Source organism: Amblyomma mixtum, chromosome 3 (assembly GCF_055824585.1).
Source record: "Amblyomma mixtum isolate Tamu chromosome 3, ASM5582458v1, whole genome shotgun sequence".
NCBI lineage: Eukaryota > Metazoa > Arthropoda > Arachnida > Ixodida > Ixodidae > Amblyomma > Amblyomma mixtum.
The window spans coordinates 411,579,692-411,601,129 of record NC_143014.1 but is presented as its reverse complement, the minus strand read 5'-3'; the positions used below and the strand labels follow the sequence as shown (position 1 = coordinate 411,601,129).

At 48.2% G+C, this 21,438-nt stretch overlaps 1 protein-coding gene across 3 annotated transcripts in view; it reads left to right on the top strand.

The window, feature by feature from the left end:
- Positions 1–21,438, top strand: part of LanB2 (laminin subunit gamma-1) — a 121,976-nt gene that overhangs the window by 73,750 nt on the left and 26,788 nt on the right. For 2 of the 3 annotated variants that reach the window (XM_089584830.1, XM_089584829.1), the window contains exons 5-9: positions 11,384–11,569; positions 12,888–13,005; positions 15,004–15,248; positions 17,711–17,833; positions 18,631–18,933. In XM_089584830.1, the coding sequence (XP_089440956.1) occupies positions 11,384–11,569; positions 12,888–13,005; positions 15,004–15,248; positions 17,711–17,833; positions 18,631–18,933 (975 nt within the window). Of the gene's footprint in view, positions 1–1,413; positions 1,692–11,383; positions 11,570–12,887; positions 13,006–15,003; positions 15,249–17,710; positions 17,834–18,630; positions 18,934–21,438 lie in introns of those variants that run through there. The other variant, XM_089584831.1, reaches the window with a different exon arrangement.

Here is a 21,438-nt window from a genome sequence, read left to right as displayed (position 1 = left end):
CCCTAGGAATTTGAACGCCAGATAAATACGATGTCAGTGACACTGGCAAGCTTAAATTTGCCCCAATCATGAAGGTAGGAAAGAAGTATCTGGGGCTTTCAACGCATACTATAATGCACGAACTGCGATAAGTGTAAAGTCTAGGATGGGATGTGAAGCCGTATACACTTCCGGCGTCGGCTATCGCATTGGGATAGAACATTTCCAAATATTGTTCATTGCGATCACCAGCTTTCCTCACGTGGTATTCGTAACTTGTACTATCGGGGATAAAACTCTCCAGGACGCGGAAAAAGCGATTTAGGTCCATATAAGGTGTCACGCCAGCCAGCAAACATCTTTCACTGCACCACATTGGAGCACGTGAGTCTGACTATCACTTCCGCAAGTTTGGCTTTAATCAACTGCTTAATGACGGAGCTGTGGGCTTTTGTTCCAAGGTATGCGTCCTGGAGAGGCTTGTCCCCAATAGTACATACATGGGAAACTCGTGACGATAGTCGGATACAACCCAATAAAGTAGCGACAGGTGCTCCTCAAAGTAGGCCCTCCTGCCATTGGCGTCTGCCGATTGTCGTGACGTCGCGGTTAATACCTGTACACGTGCTAGTGTGAGATCGCAGGTGCCTGGCAGATCGAAAAGGATTAACGGCGATGTCATGACAGTCAGTCGACGCCATTGACTAGAGGGCCTCCTGTGAGGGGTATTTGCCTGTGCGTTCTTGAATTGTATCATAAGCAACTCCCGCTGCACAATACGCACAGATGTGTCGAAGCTCCTGGGATTCCTCGATTCTCTCGACGAGAGTGGACAGCTCTTGCCTCCCCTTGCCAAGTTGTCATCGGCGAGCGGGCCGTGTAACATGCCCAGAGCTATCATGTGGCACATCTGAGGTTGCGTAACACTTTTTCCCAGCTGCTGCTTCGAATGCACGCTGAATTATTTTCTCCTTTAGTACGCCTTCAATTCGAACTTTCGACACGGTACCAGTAGGCACTAGTAAAACCCTTTTATCATCATTTAAACGCTTGTCGCGTTAGTCGTGGAATAATTTCTCCGCCGGTCCTTTCTGTCTTCCCGTTTCCTGTTCCTGTGCAGCGCTTCGTTATTACTTACTTTCTTTGCCGGGGCCCGTGAAGCCCGTACCTTGAGAGGAGCGAACCCGTCCAGCTGTTAAACGCGGAAAGACTGCCCCTTTGCGTCACCCTCGTGCGACCGCCGCCCCGACGGCGCCGAAAGCTGCCGTGCAGCTAGCTGGCTCCTGGAGCGCACCGCGCGGGCAAGGCGATGGCAGCGAGCGGAGGAGGACCGGCCCCCGAAACCGCTCTCGGTCGGCGCGTGTGTAGGATTCCCGCGTGGGCAGACCGGACCTCAGCGGCGCTGAGCCCGCTTCGCCGCCGCGCGGCCTGCCCCACTCCTGGGCGGTGGTGGTGGCCGCCGATGCGATGAAAGGTGCCCCGCGGCCGATGTAGTTGAGTCGCGTCCTCCTGCCGAAACCTCGCCGCTGCCTACCTCGACATGGGTCCGCGCGCGGTGACCTCCTGCTCCCTGTTGCTTCTGCTGCTCGCGGAACTGTTCCCCGCGGCCTCCGCCACGCACTGGCACCGAGGACGTCTTCAGCAGCACCAGCAGCGCATCCGAGGAGACACCCAGGCGCGGCACCGAGATTCCTACGAGCGCGAGCGACCCGGTGGGTAGCCGCGCCTTCCAGCGCTGTGGGCCCTCTTTTGAAAAGCCGTGGATTTGCCCGCTGCAGTCCGCGGCTTTGCGACATGATGACCGGCTGCGAAGAGTACGGATAAAGCGAATTTTCGTTCTCTAGGAGAGTGGGGCATTTTGAGGGAGCTTTCTCTGGAGGGGGCTTTCTCGCGCCTGTCCCGTCGTCTTCTTTTCTTGTGTCCCTGTTCCTGTGCCGTTTTTTTTTTTCTCAAGATGTACCAACTCGCTCAACTCGCCGTTTTACTGAATTTCTCTGCTGATGATGCGTCTTTGCTCTCCATTCTTGCTTAAGTCGCGCCTCGACCTACCTCGCTCCAAGTAGCCCTGCACGAGGCATATCATTCGTAACAGTTAGCGCGAGGCTATGTCTTGAAGCTTCGCTCAGAAGGGAAACGGAGCACTCCTCGAGGGCGAATCCTTCTCAGAGGCGCAGCCTATACCGGGCATAATAATGCGGCTTTAAACAACGTTTGTACGCAATGCTTAGCTAGTAAAGATTAATCAGTTGAAATTTGTACTTCTCAGTATCGATGACCGTTGAAGAATGGTTACACCCAACCCTGCTGGTGCGCTAAGGAGCTATTTCCTACCGAACGCAGCCTACTACGGCAGAGCGGGAGGCCAACGCGCTTTGCCGGAGTCGGTAACGTTCGCCTGGCGCAGATTAGGGCCCGCAACGTCCCAGTGGTCAACTTTTGGTTCATGCTCGGCTTGCGGGAAGCTCCGGAGGGGGACGGAGGGGGAAGGAGCTCACCTGCGGAGGAGCGGCCGCTTCTCGCCCCGCCAACGCACTTCTCTTTTTCTCTCTCGGCCCGTATTTGCCTGCGTCAATGCGTTCCGCTTTGTGTTCTTTCTTCGAATGGGCAGTACTTGCATCGCGGCCAGATTTGTGTCAACTAACCGGCACAAGCTGTTGTACAAGTCGGCGTTGGCGGCGACCGCGCTTTTCTAGACTATATTTAAAAATAGAGCTCTTGTCGTTTGTTTCGATGGCTACTTATGCCGTCAGAGCTCTCGGAGGTTGTCCTCATTGTAACCAGAAGCTGGCTGGATGCGGACCTAGGGCAGGAGACCAGCGTTAAGGGGTCACAGGACGCGGTTGCCTGCTCGGATGCAAAAAAAAAGTGAGATGCTCGGATAGGCAAATTAAGAAAATAATCATTGCATCAGTGTAGGAAAGTGGCTCAAAAAAAAATTCAGGGGGCACTTTGACTGTCTAAAGTGGGTAGAGGCGGAAGCGTTTTCCGCACCACCTTCGCTGTTTCTGTGGCACCGGTGGCGTCACATATAATTGAGTACTAATTACTAAGTGATGACAAATCACTAATTAATGGTTAATTACTGATTAATGCCTGAATACTAATTAACTGCTAATTGATGACGCTTAAGCTTCTCCTTTAGGGGTGGAACGCGACAGCGCGTTGTAGCGCTGCCAGGGAGTCCACGGAACACCACCCGTTCAGCGCGATGCCTTGCCCTTTGAACGCAACGCTTTTTGAGGAAAGGAAATGGCGCAGTAATTCTCTGTCATCTCGGTGGACACCTGAACCGCACCGTAGAGGAAGGGAGGAAGTGGGAGTGAAAGAAGATAGATAAAGAGGAGCCGTAATGAAGAAAATGAAAATTGTATTTGAGGAAAAGAAATTACGCAGTAACTGTCTCACAAAATTCAGGGGGGCACTTTTTTGACCTAAAGTCCTTTTTTGACCTGATGCCCCTAAGAGTGGAACGCGACAGCGTCTTGCAACGCTGCCAAGGAGTCCATAGAACGCCATCGCCCATTCGGTTCTACGCCTCGCTCGTCAGTAAATTGGTTTTTGAGGAAAGGAAATGTATCTGTCTCTCATTTGTCGGTGAACACCTAAACCTCGCGGGAAGGGAATGGAGGAGGATGAGAGTGAGTGAAGACACCGTATTCACTAGACGCGCCTTTGTTCATTCCAAACCATCGAGCTGGCATGGCGGAGTGGATAGCATGCTCGTATCTCACGCCGAAGACCGGGGTTCGATTCCTGAGCTCGACCAATTTCTTAATCGGTTTTATTTATTTATATGGCCTGGCTAATAAAGCTAATTAGGCTAATTGTGTAATTAAGCAATTAACTAAGCTCAGTCCCACTTAATTGGAGCATCACTATACGATCCCTTCAATTGGTTGCATGGTTACTAGCCAAAGTACAATTGGCCCCGTTTGAAATTCGCGCACTGTGACGTCACGACCGTTTCCACCAATTGAAAAGCGTGACATTTTCTGTCGACAACTGCTGCTTACAACGATGAGACATTAAAGGCTTCCGCCTTAATAGAGAGATAGGCAGAGCGTAGGAAAGACCTGCAACGCCCAGTTTTTCTTTTCTATGCTAGCTCCTTCGTTTCACAGTGGGCACGGGGAGAATATTTCTCTTGGTCTGTAGCTATCACTTAAGAATATGGTCTGCAACCTTCACTGGGCTCTTGGAGCAGACTGTAGGACAAGTGTTTTTTTTTATTTGCGCCCATTTTATACGGGGTGTTCAAAATTGGACTTTCAGGGATTTTTAAAACCAAATGAATGTCGGCACAAAAGACGTTTTTGAACAATCTTAATGAGACCGGGCAGTTACAAAGGAAGAGGATAATTGTCATTGTTACTCTCCTGATTAGCACAAATTGATTCATAAACGTTTTAGCCACTTTGTCTGGCTTGCATGTTTATATGGGAAAGTTACAAGCAGTCGTATTGCTAGACTACCCTATGTGGTAAAATTCTCGCAGTTCAACCGTGTTCCGTTATATTCGGCTCGAAATGTCGTACATATTCTGCGTGATTACGCATTCAAGGTGATGAAGACCGGCCTGAAACTTCTCCATGGTTTGACGCAACGGCTGAATACGGTGTTTCTTCGATTGCGTTACCTAAAAGTGCAAAGGAAAGAGTTTTCATCTTCACCCGTTGATTTACGCCGTTGGCAGATGAAATACCATCTGCAACAATTGTGTCAAGCCAAAAGGAGTTTTGCGCAGATCCTCACCGCCCCACCTGTTTAATAACGCGGATGGAGTTGGACTTCTCGGTAAACAGACTTGCCACAGGAACTTTACGAAATGAAATTCGACCCCCCCCCCCCCCCTAACTTACCAATATAAACATACACGCTCACTGCAATGACCACAACTTTGTTAATTGATTTCAGTCAATTACACAGAGTGATGGAAGCAATTACCCTCTTCCACTGTATCCGGCTGGTCGCATAACCGACGTCAAAAAAAAAAAAGACTTTCGTATACGCTGCTTCTATTTTTTTTAATTTTTCAAGCGTACTTTTGAGGACGCTGTATTTTGTTGTCAGATGTGCAGTTTCACATGTACAGAGAAGAGCATGCTTGTCTGAGCGCTGGAGCGGTGTGCTCGGGACAAAGAACATGAAATTTTAACGCACTTGCTGTTTTGCAGACAGGCTTGTGCTTTTGTTTATCATTCGTGCAGCCGTGCGGCGACGCTGAGCGCAAGGATTACCTGCTAAAACCGCTACCTGCATTAAAATTTCGCATATATTGCTTCGACAGCCACGGCTGGACCGCGCTAGACAAGCCTGCTCACGTCTGCACTAGGAATACGCAAATAAATGAATTAGAATTGGCACTGCTTTCAGGAGGTCTTGCGAAGGCAGGGTGAGTAAACCGAATAAACAGAGTGGCTGCTTTCAGTCAGTGTTAACCCCACTCAAAATGTGTTATTTTAACCAACGTTGGAATGAATGATCTTGCGAAATAATCGCGTGTACAGTCGGGGACAACAGTCTCTGGGCAGCGTGCTCCGTAAAACGAAGCCGATGGCTCTATTTTTAGCAGCCGGCTTGAGAACACATCTTGAGGAAAAACACAGCGCACTCCAAAGAAAGGCAAGACGATACAGCGCTGACTTCAACTGATTAATTTATTGTGGAGCAACATATATATGCGTTCGAAAAGTGGGCGGGAAGACATGAGTAACATCTGCTGTGTTTGCACGCGACCGAAAGATAACAAACTGTAATTGAAAATGACATGAGGGCAAGAGTGACCCTTGGAGGCAACAAAAAATGAAAACTAGACAAGATAAAGAGACAAGTGGAGGGGCGATTAAACGGATCACGCTTAAAAGGATGACGCAAGCAGGCATTACAAGAGACAAAAAACACTAGGAGATGACAAGTGAACAAAATGCACTAAAAGGCTTTTAAGCGTGATCCGTTTAATCGCCCCTCCACTTGTCTCTTTATCTTGTCTAGTTTTCATTTTTTGTTGCCTCCAAGGGTCACTCTTGCCCTCATGTTATTTTCAATTACAGTTTGTTATCTTTCGGTCGCGTGCAAACACAGCAGATGTTACTCATGTCTTCCCACCCACTTTTCTAACGTATATATATGTTGCTCCACAATAAAATAATCAGTTGAAGTCAGCGCTGTATCGTCTTGCCTTTCTTAGTCCGTGTCTTAGGAGTGCGCTGTGTTTTTCCTCAAGATGAACTACCAACTAGCCCGCTCTTCCACCCTTGAGAACACAATTGTGAAGATGAAAGATCACGTTTTTGACTGTCACCGCCACAGGTGCAGCCTCTATAGCCGGCGGCTAGTTATGGAGCTATAGGCTTCGTGTACGGGCCATGCAGTCCAGATACTTGTGTCCCGGTCTGTACGCGTACTTACCTACATCGCTGGGTTCTCGTAGCAGCGCTTGTCTCTGTTGACTTAATGTGCAGTTCTCCGAATACATTTGTTTTAACTCTTATTGTTCTTAATACGAGCACCGACGAAGCGCTTATTCAGTAACCTTCGTTCGCAAGGTCGAAGTACTACAGTCAGGCCAATATGGTGTTTCTTGCCGGTGCTTCAGCTGCCCAAAATATAGGCCCTTAACTTTAACGAGTCAAACTGAGGGCACATTTCACGCGTATCCGGGGCCTCTATATACTGTTGTGTATTTTGGTGTCAGCGACACTGCACTTTTGTCGTCATCATTTTTGTCATTATTACCTCAAATACCGTGTAGAGCTTCAGGTCTTCTTATAGGCATCATAAACTGACTTTCCAAACAATATTTCTTGTAACATTCGTGCCAGTTATGTGCATAGCAGCGCCTCCATATTGGGGTTCGTATGTCTTAACGGCTCCTTCTACTATCCCTATGAATTTGAAACTTCATAAAGCTTTAGTAAAGCCGAAACGTCAACAACCGGGCCTATAATTCAGGATCCTGGCCCGTAGCAATATTTCGTCTTTTCGAGCAAGCTCGGGATTGCTGCTCACATTTTTCCTGTCCTCGTTATGCCTGTACATGGCCGATTAAACCCAAGTCACGCCTCACGAGACCTCGCTTTAGCTGTATACGTAACTTTGATTATGCCTTTTTCAAGGCATCATTTATACTGGCGATGTTTGTTAATAGTCCGTGATAGGGTTGAGGAAGGTTCCGCTTCCTTGCCTCCGAGTCTTTCCTTCTCATACTGGAAAGCAGAGGCAGTGTGCCAGTGTGAAGCATTCAGCTGCAGAGCTCCACTCGATCACGCCTTATGTAGCGGAAGCTGGGCAGCGTCTCCTGCGAATGCTCAGCAGCTCTGGTACAGTTGCGCACAGTCATGTCGCTGCTCTTGACTGCTTCCAAGGACAGGCGAGTTTACCATAGAATAGTGGAATGCTTTCCGTTTACTTATTTTCTTGCCTGTGAAGCCCTCCTCCTGTTCGGCCAGTTATTTTTGGATGATGCGTTCATGAAGGCGCTCTGCTTTTTCTTCATTCTCTATTGCCATAAGGACAGCTAGGGTGGTTCGAAATGCAGGAAAGAGCTGATATGAGTAGTTGGGACAGTCTTGTTAGCTGAATAAAATTGTACTCGGCCTTTTAGAAGTTTTTTTATTGTTTTTACCAATCAGTAGCTCCACCTCGCACAAATCTATTGCTAGTGTCGTGCCGTACCTACCGCCGCGGTGGCTCAGTTGTTATGGCGCTCAGCTGCTGACCCGAAAGACGTGGGTTCGATCCCGGCCGCGGCGGCCGAGTTTCGATGGAGGCGAAATTCTGGAGGCCCGTGTACTGTCCGGTGTCAGTGCACGTTAAAAGAACCCCAGGTGGTCGAAATTTCCGGAGCCCTTCACTGCGGCGTCCCTCATGGCCTGACTTGCTTTCGGAAGTTAAACCCCCATAAACCAAACTAAACCAAACCATAGTGCCGTGCCAGTACATGCTCTTAATCCACTCCCCTGGGCACCAAGAGAACAGACATACTTGCCGCTTCTTCCACTTCCATTCTTATCCCGGAAGACTGCAAAAGCCTGCCGGAGACTGCATTTTGGTGCGTCAATTCTGTCTGCAAAGCCGCCCGACAATAGAGAGTGTGGCACAAACTAAAATATACGACACACTCCGCAATATCGGAATGCGACGAAGATTTTTAAAAATCAGATCATATTTACTTGGTGCATATTTTAAACTTCATTCATCACAGTAATAGTGTAAAATGCGAGTTTAGAACAGACCATGAAAGCCAAGTGACGAACCTGATACGCGACAAGTTTCAATGGCTACTTGCAAAAGCTAGTCTAAGCTGGATTACCTACGCTCTCAGTTACTGAGACGTGTGAACATCCACGCGTCTTTCTTTCCCCCTTTTCTTGTTCTTGTTAGCCGCTACCAATGCGTCGACATTTTTAGTCATCAGTGCGCGTTTGCGTCAGTCTGCCGGCCATGCTTCCCCCGCTCAGCAACGGTCGCAGCGCTATTCCGGCGAGCTGCCCAAGCAGCGCCAGTAGTCTCCGTTGCGCAAGTAGGTTACGGGGGAGGGCGAGCGTGGGGGGTCAGGACAGGTCCATCCTTGGCTCTGTCGCGTTGCAAACACGGCGAGGGCAGTCCGGAGAGGGGAGGCGCCGCCGTTGATTCACCCGCGCGGCGGAGAGACGGGGAGGGCTGCGTCGTCGGATCGTGGGCGGCACAGGTGTCTCCCATGCACGTGCGGACACGGCGCGAATAGACGATGCACGGCGCACCACTCGTTAGGCGGGTGGTTTCGTATGCCGTTGCTGCCTTTTACTTTCGTCGGCCCCGTGGGCGGTCGCCCAGCTGGGCAACGATCTCCTATCGGCGTACCTTCGTGTGCTAGGGGCCCGTCGCTCCACAAGGGCGAAGCATGCGCACGCGATGCGCTGCGGCCGATGGGCCCGGGACGCTGGGTTTGAAACTGGAAGGAGTCCAGTTCGAATCCCAGTGATGCAATATCGAAACTTCGCAATACCGAGGTGTTTTCGCAGTGTTTTCACGCTCTGCGATTCGGGTGGTTTTCGTGTGACTCATCGGTTGCCGTAAGTTATTGCGATTTGCATAACAGCAGCAGCGCTGCATTTTGTCCTCACGTTTTGTGGCTTACCCAGTAGAATCAGTCAAATTTACGTTTTGCGTTGGACAGTGTTCTCATCTTTCTCAGGCCTTTGGGAAAATTATCCATGCCATACCTCCGTCCAGTTTTGTGGAAGCGGTAGTTGAGGTTTTGGCGGTAACGCGGCCACATGCGGAAGCCAAAAGCGGGAAAATGTGTTGGCCTTTAATTACAATAAACAGAGGCAGTTTTGCATCTACATACCCAATAATTCTGGACAAAAGCATTTTTGAACGGGAAACAATTTTTTGAACGCAGTATTTTTAAATATTGCAAGATTTCACTATAACAATCAATATCTGGGGATATCCCGTCGTCAGGTTTGCATTTTTTCTTTGCAATTAACGTTTTTGTTATAGTCAAAAGCGTTCCTCGCTGGTTCTCTATGGCAGTCGTAACTGGTCGATGCGAGCGATGGCAAAAGCATTTAAAGAAATATTTTGCTATGCATTGCCGTCAATATTTGCATAACAGTACCTTGCAATTTTCCAACATTCAAAATTTTGTCCGAAATGGTGGACATGTTGGAATGCTGGACAAGAAAATAGCCCGCGCAATTTCCCCAAATTAGTTAGAAGAAACGAGACGTCCTCTGTATTCTGGTCGCATGCGTTTCAGTTCACCCATTAAGCTGTGCGAGGGTGAATGATGCCGCTTAAATACGAGTGCTGCATTCTCGGCAAAGGTGCGAACGCAGGAAAGAGGAGTGGAGGGCAGGAGTCAATATAGTAGGTAGTCTTCGTAGTCTACGTAGTCTTCGTAAAACCAAGGGCAGTGTACTTTTACAAGCGCTATTTCGCGCACCACAAATTTGTTTTCGTCTTCAAACTTTCTTCGCTTCTTTTCTTTTGCGTTGCCTCGCAAGCAGTCTAGTTCCATGCCGTGTTTTCTTCGCACGGCATTCAGCGCGCCGGCTCACATGACGCCGTTTCACGAATCGACATACTGATTGTATTCACAATATAATAAAATTCCGCTTTTGAACGCTTAGCTCTTCAATTATTAACGACCTGATTTCAATGGGAAATAACGCCCGTTTTTTTTTTTTTCTATCTGTCGCACTGCCAGTCACGTGCAAATCGGGAGGGCTGAAAACGCTTCGCATGTGCAGTTTCTGCTGATTGCCCTCGTTAGTCCTCGCAAGTTTAGTCTGAGGCGGCGCCCTCAAGGCGTGTCGCGAAGGTTTTCTTAACCACAAAAGTCTCCCAGAAATTTTCGAATATTGTGATTGGATGTCATGTCACTGTTGCCCTCCGTTTCCAGGCACAGGCACGCTGCTGCACCATTCCTGGTTCTCCAGCACCTATAAGCGTTCCCTGCCAACTTTTTTCTTTCTCTTTTTCCTTTCTTCTGCCTTTCATTTATAGCCGCGTAACGAAAAGGTATACTATAGCAAAGGGTACTTCCCATTAGAACAGGTAGACGACGGCATGCAGCACGCGCGCATACGCCTCTAGCGTGAAATTGGCTTTCTGTTAAAAAAAAAAAAAAACTTTTTAAAGCCATTCGGAGGAACTTTAACGCATCTCAGTTTTGTAGTCACCGCCTTGTTCTTGTTGAAACGTACTGAGTAAGTATAGAATATTTGAAAGCTGTGTGGCCTCTGGCTATGCGAAAGTTGGGGAGGTAGCTTATGGAAGGTGACCGCGTTATATGCACGCCAAGCAGTATCCAGCCTCTCGTTGAGAATGACCTGTACCTTAGCAGGGGCTTAATCAGCGCCTACTCTGTGCAAGCGACCGTCATACCTGGTATCATGCCTTTTTCTGACTCCTTGTGTTTTCTTAGCCAAGTTTAACTTGAAATGAGCTCAGCTGTGTTGCCGCATTGTGCTGGATATCGTTTTTAGTATACGTTCCTACAAGCTCTGCGTTTTTGTTCGTGGAACTTACTTCATTGCTATCCATTTCAGCTTCTTTTTGCTGAGCTATGCTATAAAAAATAATCTTTCGCGAAGTTCGTCCACAAGTTTTCGCTTGGTAATGTGCTCATTTGCATGTTTGTGAATATAATTATCTGGAAAAATGATAAATGATACCTTTATGTGGCCGCACGAAGAGTGTAGCACTTTCGATGTATCGCTTTGAGGAGCGCAGCCACTCTGCCGTTAATTTTGACATTGTCCCTAGAAACAGTTTTCCCGTTCCGACAGAGCACCGACTGCTCCCCACCTCTTCATCTGTTGTTTCCGACCTACAAGCACGGGTGCGAGCGTCCGTGTCGTAGCTTGATTTTCTCTCGTCCGTCCGACGGCCAACGAACGTTTGCATCTCGCAGCGTGCAACTGCAACGGTCGCTCGCGAGAGTGCTACTTCGACAAGGAGCTGTTCGACCGCACGGGCCACGGCGGCCACTGCGTTAACTGCTCGGACAACACGGACGGCCCAAACTGCGAGCGCTGCCGTGAGAACTACTACCAGAACAGCGACGGACGCTGTATGCCCTGCAACTGCGACGCCGTCGGTAAGTGGCTTTCCACCCTTCCTTGCTGGCGTCATGCCTCCGAACGATGCGACCCACCATATATTGACGACTGCGGTCCCTATGTACTGCTTGATTTGCATACTGCGGCCTTTAATTAAGACCTCGTCTTAGATTACTGACACGCTTCGCAATCGCAACTGGGTCAGCATTGAAACCTTTAAGTGAAAAAGAACCTCTCTGTAGAACACCGACCCGATGATCTTTAAAACCTTTATCGCAAATTACGGTGTTTATAAAGGTTATCGTGCTCCTTTCGCATCGAAACAAAAGCTCAGCTGGAGTGGATAGTTCTAGAAACTTCGCATTCGCTGTTTGGAGCGCCTTGATGCGATCGACCGCGAAAATTTCAATGGCGTCAGGAACTAAGCGCTGGCGGATATCTCAGTGTTATGGACCCCCCCCCCCCTTTTTTTTTCCCCCGCTCTCCGAATTCTAAAGACGAAAAAAAAAATTCAGAGGGGTACTTTGTTGAACTGAAGTGCGGTGAGGCGGAAGCCTTTAGCGCGGTGTTGCTGCTTGTGTCCCTGATGGGTGGTTAAGATGTTAATTAAGTACGCGATTGTTTGTGAATCTTAAATGCTGGAGACACTGCAGGGCGTTTGGGAGGCATCCGTCTGATTCGACGCCTTTCTGCAAACACTCTCCAGCGCCCTAGACCAGCAGAACTACATATGCGTTGGCAGGAGCCCGGTAACTTGAGACGCGAACCAGTTTGTTTGAAGTTCTCCCCCTTTTTACGGAAGTTCTTCCATGCAATAAAGAAAAAAAAAGGCCCCTGATCGAAAATTGGACTTTGTACCGGATTGGTTTCCTCTCCTGATGCGCTGTATATCCTTGCCGGCCTTTTAGTTATAATATGTTACTATTATGTTTCTGCCACGTAGCGCCTACCAAGGTGCTCTGTAAATGGTTGTTTTTGTGTGTGTGTGTGTATACACACATACATATGTATATATGTGCTTTCTATATAAAACCATGTAAATAAATGCCATGAAAGAAAAAAAAAATAAACAAAAAAGGGAAGTAGCGCAGCCATTAGCACGCCCGGCTGCAGATCGGAAGGATGGTGGTTCGAATCACATCGTGCAGAGAGATTTTTTTTTTGGTCTGACTAGAAAAAGCATGACACCTCTGTTGACAACCTTCTGTCGACAACGATGAGGCATTAAAGGCTTTTGCCTTAATATAAGCCGAAGCTGGATGTTTACAAACAATGCGGGCTCCCCATGCAGTGGTATTTTTCGGCTTGTTAGTTGTATATTGAACTGTACACGCTTTCCTCCCTAATCACGCACAGGCTCTCGGATGCTTCAGTGCAACAGCAAGGGCCAGTGTCCTTGCAAGCCGGGAGTCGAAGGGCAGCGTTGCGACCGCTGCGCTCCAAACTTCTACGACTTCTCAAAAGATGGCTGCAGGTGAGCGGTGCGGGCCGCTGGGCTCATCGTGAGCGCCGGATAAAAAAAAAAGAAAATGCGATTTTCTTCGTCGATCGCAGAGCAACATTCGAGTGTCAGCTCGTTTATTTGCTCTAACTATGGACACTAAAGGCGCCACAAACCCTTTTATTTTTTTTTTGGCGATCAAATGGCTTCTCGCAAATACTGCTATTCCATCGAAAGTCGCAGTGAAAATATAATCGCAACATTTACTATTTGCCTTTATAATTGGAGTATACAAACTGTTAACGATGGATAAGAGTCACTGCACTGATACCTGTTTTGTTTTAATGTGGTTAAAACTTCAATAATTTCTTCTTCTATTCTCCTGGAAGATAGTGCCGTAGTGTACTGTTCTTTCCAGTTCAAATGATTACAGACGTGGAAAAAGAAGCATTTCTGACTGCACTTGCCTTCGAAGTTTCTCATAAAGCGCAAAAAAAATGGTAATAGCAATGACCGCCTTTTTTACTTCTTGAATTTTGTTTCGAGCAACTAAACTTTGTTGTTAGCAAGGCTTTCTACAGACACTACGCATTGTTGTCGCTCGTGTTTTTGCTTCCATCAAATATGAAAGCAAAAACACGAGCGACAGCGAAGAATTCTATTCACGCACTTGAAAACTGCAGCAAGGCGCACATTTGGGTTGACGGGCTTTTATTGACGGCATAAATGAAGCGAAAAACACATGAAAACAGGTTGGATGATACTCGTGCTTCTGTCTTGTCGTCCTCTTGCCGTGTGCTATTTTTTTGTGCTCTTTATGTTCCCAGTTAATAATGATAGCTTTTCCAACTGCCGACATATTTTGAGAGTAAGGTGAAGCATATGGTAAAAAAAAAACATGATGTAATGTAAAGTGAAACTGCGGGAAGGGGGATGCGAGCTTTCCCTCCAATTTCTTGGATGCATGTTTTTAGTGGTGTTGCCTGTACCTTGATGCTGTTTTTTTTTTCGAGTGTGTTTGTATGTATGTATGAGCGCAATCTTGCAACGCAGTGCTGTGTCTTGCATACGCGGTGTATAGCGCTCGTGTGCTTGCGAAGAACCTCCCTAGCGACCCTTACAGTCCTCTATGCATCTATGCATAGATGCACAGATGCATCTTCGTCAGCCCTAAATGTTCACGACAGGTAACCCGTGTTTCGCACGCGATTGTTGAAAACAGAGCGACGTTATAGCCTTGCCTGTTGGCAGTGTTGAAGCTGTAGTGACCCTGCGATGAGAACAGAACTCATATTCACCCGGAAGCCGCGCTCCAAAGCAGCAGCAAGCATATACGGGCAGTGACGCTAGGAGAAACCTTCAGTTTGAGGCATGCCTCGGCGCAGTTTGGAGGTGCCGTTCATTAGCGGCAGCCTCCCCCAAGACGTTTGCTAAGGACATAGTCTCCTGAGTTGACGCCAAAGCCTGAACTCGAATGAAAGAAAAAATGGCCTTCTTGATGGTCGGCGCTGATCGCCCTCCGCGCTAAAAAGTGAGGAAAAGACCTCTTCCAGCTTTTCAGCGTAGGCTTCGGGCGATTATACATCCGACGTTTAATATCTAAACACGCGGCTTCGTAGGTCTTGCCCTCAACACCTAATGGCATCGAACATTCCTTTTTGAATAAATAATTTATTAATTTGTGGCGACGTATTCCTGCGACCACCGCCCCGACCCACGTGACGACGACGACGAAAGTAGCCCGCGAGGACGCCAGGCACGATCTGCGTGCACGCGCTCGAGGCGATAACCAGGGTGCCCGTGTTCGCGCTGCGTTTCGGTCGCATTTCTTCCCCTCGCGACACCGGCCAGTGGAACAGAACGTTCCATCCGTACAAGAGGCTTCAAGCTTCGTCAGCATGGTCACCGAGCCTGCCACACTTACCGGCTTCGGGCGCCTCTGGCCTCTGCGCCCGCGGTCTTGTTGGGCAGTCCGCGCTCGGAGGAGCTCCGGGCAGCCCCTTGTGACGCTGCAGCGACGCGCGTTTGCAGGCTGTGCGGCTGCAGCCAGGCTGGCAGCGTGGACAGCCCGCCCTCATGCAACCCGGAAACCGGCGTGTGCCGTTGCAAGGCCAACGTGGAGGGCCGCCAGTGCGACCGCTGCAAGCCCGGCTTCTTCAACCTGCAGCGCGACAACGAGTTCGGATGCACGCCCTGCTTCTGCTTTGGCCACTCAGCTGTGTGCCAGAGTGCGACCGGGTACTCGCGCTACAGCTTGCTCAGCACCTTCGCACGGGGTAAGCCAGACTCAACGTGCAGCAAGGAGCCTAACGCTCTCAACTCTTCCGGGATCTGCATGTTGTCTATCGCTGGCGGCACGCCCGCTTCCCTAGGCGGTAGCAGTTTCGGTTCGAAAATGGTCACTAAAGCTTTGAGCTCATGCTATAAACCTTTCTTATATTGTTATTTTATTAACCGAGGTTTCAGGGTAGAGGCCATGGGGTGTATGCCATTCTAGAGTTCATATATGCGTGTGTTTCAGGCTTCACGGTTACTGGCGAATTCAGTCGGTACAGAAGTGCGTGAACGAAGTCAGTAAAGGAGGCCTAAAAACAACAACAAAAAATATTGTCGGGGGAACCGCGTGTAAAAACGTTGCGTAGAGAACTCAAAATTTGCAAATACTTTGATTAAAATACAATGAATATTAATGAAAGTGGTTGCCTCTTGTACAAACAGTCGCAAAACAATGTAAAAGTAGAGAAAGACATTTAGCAACTAAGTCGAGCCCGGATATGTCGAACCTAGATATTTCGAATGATTGGCTGTATGGAACACATAATTATCCCCTCGAGATAATCTATGTGTCAAGGGGATTATCCCCTTGACGCTTTGGGATGTTAAACCCCATAAACCAAACCAAACCAGATTATCCCCTTGAAAATCTCGTGCGAAAGTATTGGAAAATCGCCAGTATATCGAACTCCGATTTCGCCACTCGTTCGATACATCGCACGTCGCGCCGCGCCCCTGAAAGTGGTACTTCTCTTAACAGCTCTGTTAGGTCCCTTTTCTCTTGTAGAAATGGGTCGTCCGCACGGCCTCGGTCGCCTGTTAGCAGCGCTTGCGCTGTGAAGGCGCTTGATGAGGTGGACGAGGGGTGTGCTTGAGGGTAACCTTCCGTCTCTTGCAGTCATTTTTCACACCACTTCGCTGCCATGCGGCGAAGCCGACCCAATTAAGTAAAGCTTAGCTCCGGCTGTCGCTTGGCGTGCTTCGCTGCCGAAGGCGCTGTGGAAACCAGCTGCATCTTAATTTTAATGAGCTATTATTCAATTTGTAGTGCACCGGTAACAGATGATAGGTAGTGGCTAATTCCAAGGCACCGACCGCTGCGGCTTCTATGCGAAGCAGCTGAGGCCTAGCAACGCTGGATAGTGAGCGGTGCTCTGTCACTAGCGTGGTTGCAATGAATTCTTGCTTCTAGGTTACAGGTAAACTATCTATTCCCAATGGACATTAATGCTCCCTCGGACGTACAGCGGACGTTCAGGACGTCCGCAGGACGTTCGAAGGAGTTGCAGTGCCCACTGGGTTATGACTATTATACAGGAAATTATCGATACATTGAACTATTTCGCGATCCCCTTCGAGTTGGATATATCCGGCTTCAGCTGATTAACAGTGTAACACAGATGCAGTGCAGTACAAGAGATTACAATGGAAAAATAACCTTTAATTCCACACACAAGGCTGCAAAGGACAAAGGAGGTCACATGATTTAATTAATGTAGGTAGTTCTAGGTTGTGATTGTGGAAAAACTGGTGGTTTACGTGCCGTAATTATAGTTGGAGAACTTCGCATTGTTGGAGAACAATGCGAAGTTTTGAGTTATTGTTGGAATTATAGTTGAAGAACTTCGCATTGTTTGCGTTAATGCAAACTAGTTTAGTGTAGATACTAATAGCAGGTTCATGTTGCGATCCTGGTATATGAGAGGAGCGAGTTTTAGTTGAAATGAGCCACCACTAGGTAAAACGTTAAGATCACGTTCTACCGATGTACTTCCTGTAGGTGTGTACTAAAGGAGAAGATCCGCTGCCTTCAAATGTCTAGCAAAAGTGTCCGACACATCAACGCCTTAGCGTCAGAGGAAGCTTTGTTGTGAGGGGAGGGAAAAATGGAGAAAGCGCTGCTGTTTCAATAACACCCCGACTAAATCCAGTAGCAGAAAGCTATGCCAGAGGCCTTTTTATATGGCGTTTAGTATTGCTCATTATTGGGTGAAAAAATGTCTCGCGCCATACTTTATACGGCGCAGCTGTTAGCGGCTCACTTGTGGCGTGAGCGTTGGCGTCATACATAATGTCACCAACACGCCTCACGCGGCCGTTACGCCCGTGAGGCGAGTAATTGTCTTTTCATTTAATCGAAAAAGCACTAGCAGCTGCGTCGGTCAAGAGCATTAATGAGCAAGCATAATCCTAGAGGCTTTTTATTGCATCTTTAAAGGAAATTCGGAAATAAGTACTCCGCTGCGTGGTGCACCATTTACGGCGCGCGTGGAATCCCTGGCAGTGGCGCCTTTCCTCCCCTTTTCTCCATGTTTCTCCCTAGTCTTATTTCCAGCTGGGAGAACTGGCTCACCAGTCGCGATCCGCACCTCAAGAGCCTACTAACGCTTTACCCAGGCGACCCCGAGAGGGCTCTAATGCAAATACGGCTTCGTGTCTCATTCGCAACGGTGTTTGTCTGTAGACAAAGAGCACTGGAAGGCGGCGGACAAGCAGGGCCGTGGCGTGAACACCCGGCACGAGTACGCCGCCCACCACCTGGCCGTTGTGGCGCCCGCAGATGAGGCCGTCTACTTCCTCGCGCCCGGTAAGCGGCCCTGGCATCCCGCATTCGCCGACATCGGCGATAAGAGTGATCGCAGTCTTTGGGATATCAAGAGACCGTGAGAGTGCTTATCTGCGTGGCGTGAAATCGAGGTAGCGCAGGCAGCCACTAAGATAGCACACAGTGGCTGCGAGAAGCAGTTCCCAGATTAAATTCTTCTTGATAGTTATTATTAGGACGGTACCTATAGCTAGTGTTGAGCAGTGTCACTCTTTTCTTCGCTTCCACAAATTCTACAATGCGAAAACTTACTCAGGAAGAAACGCATCAGGGAGTGGTGCTCTTCAATATTTTAAATTTCTAGAGTTTCCAGTATTTTTGGCACCATAAACTCTCACATCAAATATTGGTGATGACTAGAATTTGTTACCTGCAGCCGTAGCACATTCATTGTTTTAAGGCTGGAGCCGTAGTAATAAGCTGGAGATGCGGCTATAGTACTACCCCCAGCCCATGTAAAAAAAAATGAAAAAGTCAGCAATTATTCGTTCTTTGTAAACTTTTCGCTACTCTAAGGACTATTATGGTAACAGTTAGGGCGCTGCATACAATAAATTTTATTTTTAACCAATATGACAAGCAGAACGACGACAGAATTGGAAATGCCATTTCGCGTAATATTATACTGAGCGTATCGCTTCTCGGGGACTGCCTGCGGAGAAATTCGCTTCCGCCAAACACACAGCTCCCAATTCTTCAAGTTGGTGGCCTATCACTGGTCACTGCTGCCGAAGCGTACACCTAACGGGTGCCCGCGCTTGGCTTCTGCCACGCCGCAGATCGCTACCTGGGCGACCAGCGTGCCTCGTACAACCAGAACCTGACGTTCACTCTTCGCATTGGCGAGGACGGCCCACAGTCGTCGGTGGAGGACATCGTGCTGGAAGGGGCGCACGGCAGCGTCTCGCAGCACATCTTCGGCCAGGGCAACGGGATGCCCTCCATTCGCAACCAGGAATACCGCTTCCGCCTGCACGAGGACCCGCGCTACGGCTGGAACCCGACGCTCAGCTCCCGCGAGTTCATCAGCATCCTGTCCAACCTGACCGCCATCCGCATCCGCGCCACATACGTGCCCCGAGGTACGGGTAGGCTTTGGGAAACGCCCGGCCCCAACGCCAGGGCACCCAGCGCACGGCGCGCTGCTCGCATTTTTTAAAATTAGTCCTGTGAGTGTTCAGTTTTGCATAAAAGTTCTACTGTAACCGCAGAAATAAGTAGCCTTTAAACCAGCGATGTTCGCAGCGCGTCAAAAGTAAGTTACGTATCCAAGACATGCAACGAAGCTAATGTGCGAACCAAACTGCGTGTATAAAGCAACGCGAGATATATAAAGCACATCATTGCATAGCGACTGTTGCTGCTGAATAAGCTAACACATCGCCTATTGGTTCACTTTATTTATTCCTCACAAAGAGGGGCGAATTTATGGGTCGATTTTGGAGGGACATTTGGGAGAGAGGGGTCCCGTTTGGACTATGTATTGCTTCGACTTTTTTCACCAAAATGAAAATGGGGTTAGCATGGGTTTCCTATGCCAAATTTTTTCATTGGGAGGGCGGGAGAAGAGGATAAATGCGCCCCTGCTCACAGAAGCCGTTCGTTCGGATTTGCTGGTTGCAAACGTGTCTTAGCCGCCGCACATGACACAGCAGAGTTTCGTTATGGCTGACCGAGGCGCTACCATTTCGTTTTTTTTTACTGTTAAGTACCCTCGGAAAAAGTGTACAGGGTGATAATTTCGAAACTTATAGAACTTTTTATTTTAAAATCTTAGAGGTACGTCGGTACGGTCTGTTGAGTTGGATTGTACAGCAAGGCGGACATTATGTACCTGATATGGATAAATAATTAAATTATTAACTTAAATTGCCGAATAAACTGTTATTTCGGATTTTATGGCAAAGGTTATGTTGCGAAATTGATGGCCGAACACATCAAAGGTGAGGCCTGTTTTTAAATTTGCTTAATCGGCAATGGCTTCCGGAATTTCGAACGTCAAAAGTACGCACTTGAAACCTCGTTGAGTTTGCTTTCTCGCATTGCATATTTATAAAGTGGCGTCTCTCGCACTTTTTGTGCATCAAATGCACGCCCACTTTGTGTATTTGGTGATGCAATAAAAGTTAACCTGATTCGTTGACGATACCATGCGCAGCAGCACTATTTTATAATCAGGCAATGCGAGAAAGCCAACTCGACAAGCTTTCAAAAGTATATTTTTACGTTCGATATTTCGAACCACATTTCCAGAACATTTAAAAACAGGGCTCACCATCTACGCTGAGAGCCATATATTTGGCAACACACACACGCGCACACGCGCGCACGCACGCGCACGCACGCGCACGCACGCGCGCACACGCACACACACGCGCACACAAAATAAGCAGACAAGTGAAGGCGCATGAGGGGCTTGTTATACATTCTTTAAAAGAAGCGAACAGCGACAGAAACCAAGGAACAGAGGGGATTTTATTTATATCTATTTATTTTGTGCTGTTGATCAATGGAGAATATTACTGAATGTGTTATCGCTTAAAGATAATTGATTTGAAAAGCAGGCTTACAAGTCTGCCTTGACGAAGGGAATGCCATTCCCGAAACTGTTGGCAAAATAAACGTTAAAAGACCAGTCGCGTTTGTCGTAATACTGTACGTATATACAACACTCCCAACTTCTTGGTGGGTACAGCCGAAATAACAAGACGCAGACACAGAAAGGAACACGTAGAACGTAGACGAAGCTGACTGTCAACTAAAATTTTATTGGAAAACCCGCGCTTTTTGTTTCCTTGTCAAAAAGATCTTGCTTTTATCTCCCGTGGGGTTCGTTCAAGAAGGAAATTTCTTTTCTTGATAGAGAGATTGATGGTGTACTAACGCACCGCTGTCCTGTTTCCCGTATCGCCAATGCCTCAAGGATCTCACGTGTCACTTGGTCTGCAAACCTTTTCATGACTTGAACTTCATGCAACTTGGGCTCACACTTGCGCACTTTTTTTCCTTTTTGTTTTCTTTACAATCTCTGCAATGCAGGGCTAGATTGCTGCTTGGGGCACCTGATAGCGATGATGCATGTTCCCTTATCCTATCATTAAGGCACCTTCCCGTCTGCCCTATATATTGTTTGCCACAAGCCAGAGGGATATTATAAACCACACCTTTAACACACTCGCTGAATCTTGTTCGGTGTGCGATCTGGCATTTCTGCTTCTTTTGCCTGTTGACTCGGGCACACATGCTCATTGCCTTGTTCGGTGCAGAGCAAACAACCCGGACCCCGTGCCTCTTGCCGATATTCATGAGGTTGTGGATCAATCCATGAACATACGCCTTGACTTCCAACCCGGACACTTATGTTGGAGGTACGAGCCTAGGGCGAAGAAACAGTTTCTCCCTTTTTCATCAAGCCATTCAAAGACCGTGAAAAGGGCAATATCGAGTGCTGCTCTCTTGTCAGCTCTGAAGAAATCGTGTGAGCATCAGATGGAGACAAGTTTTCGGCGGCAGATTGATAGGCTAAAACATGCGGATTACCCCGTTCCGATGCTCAGCAGCGTAGCTGAAAGCTTGCTGCGGAAAGT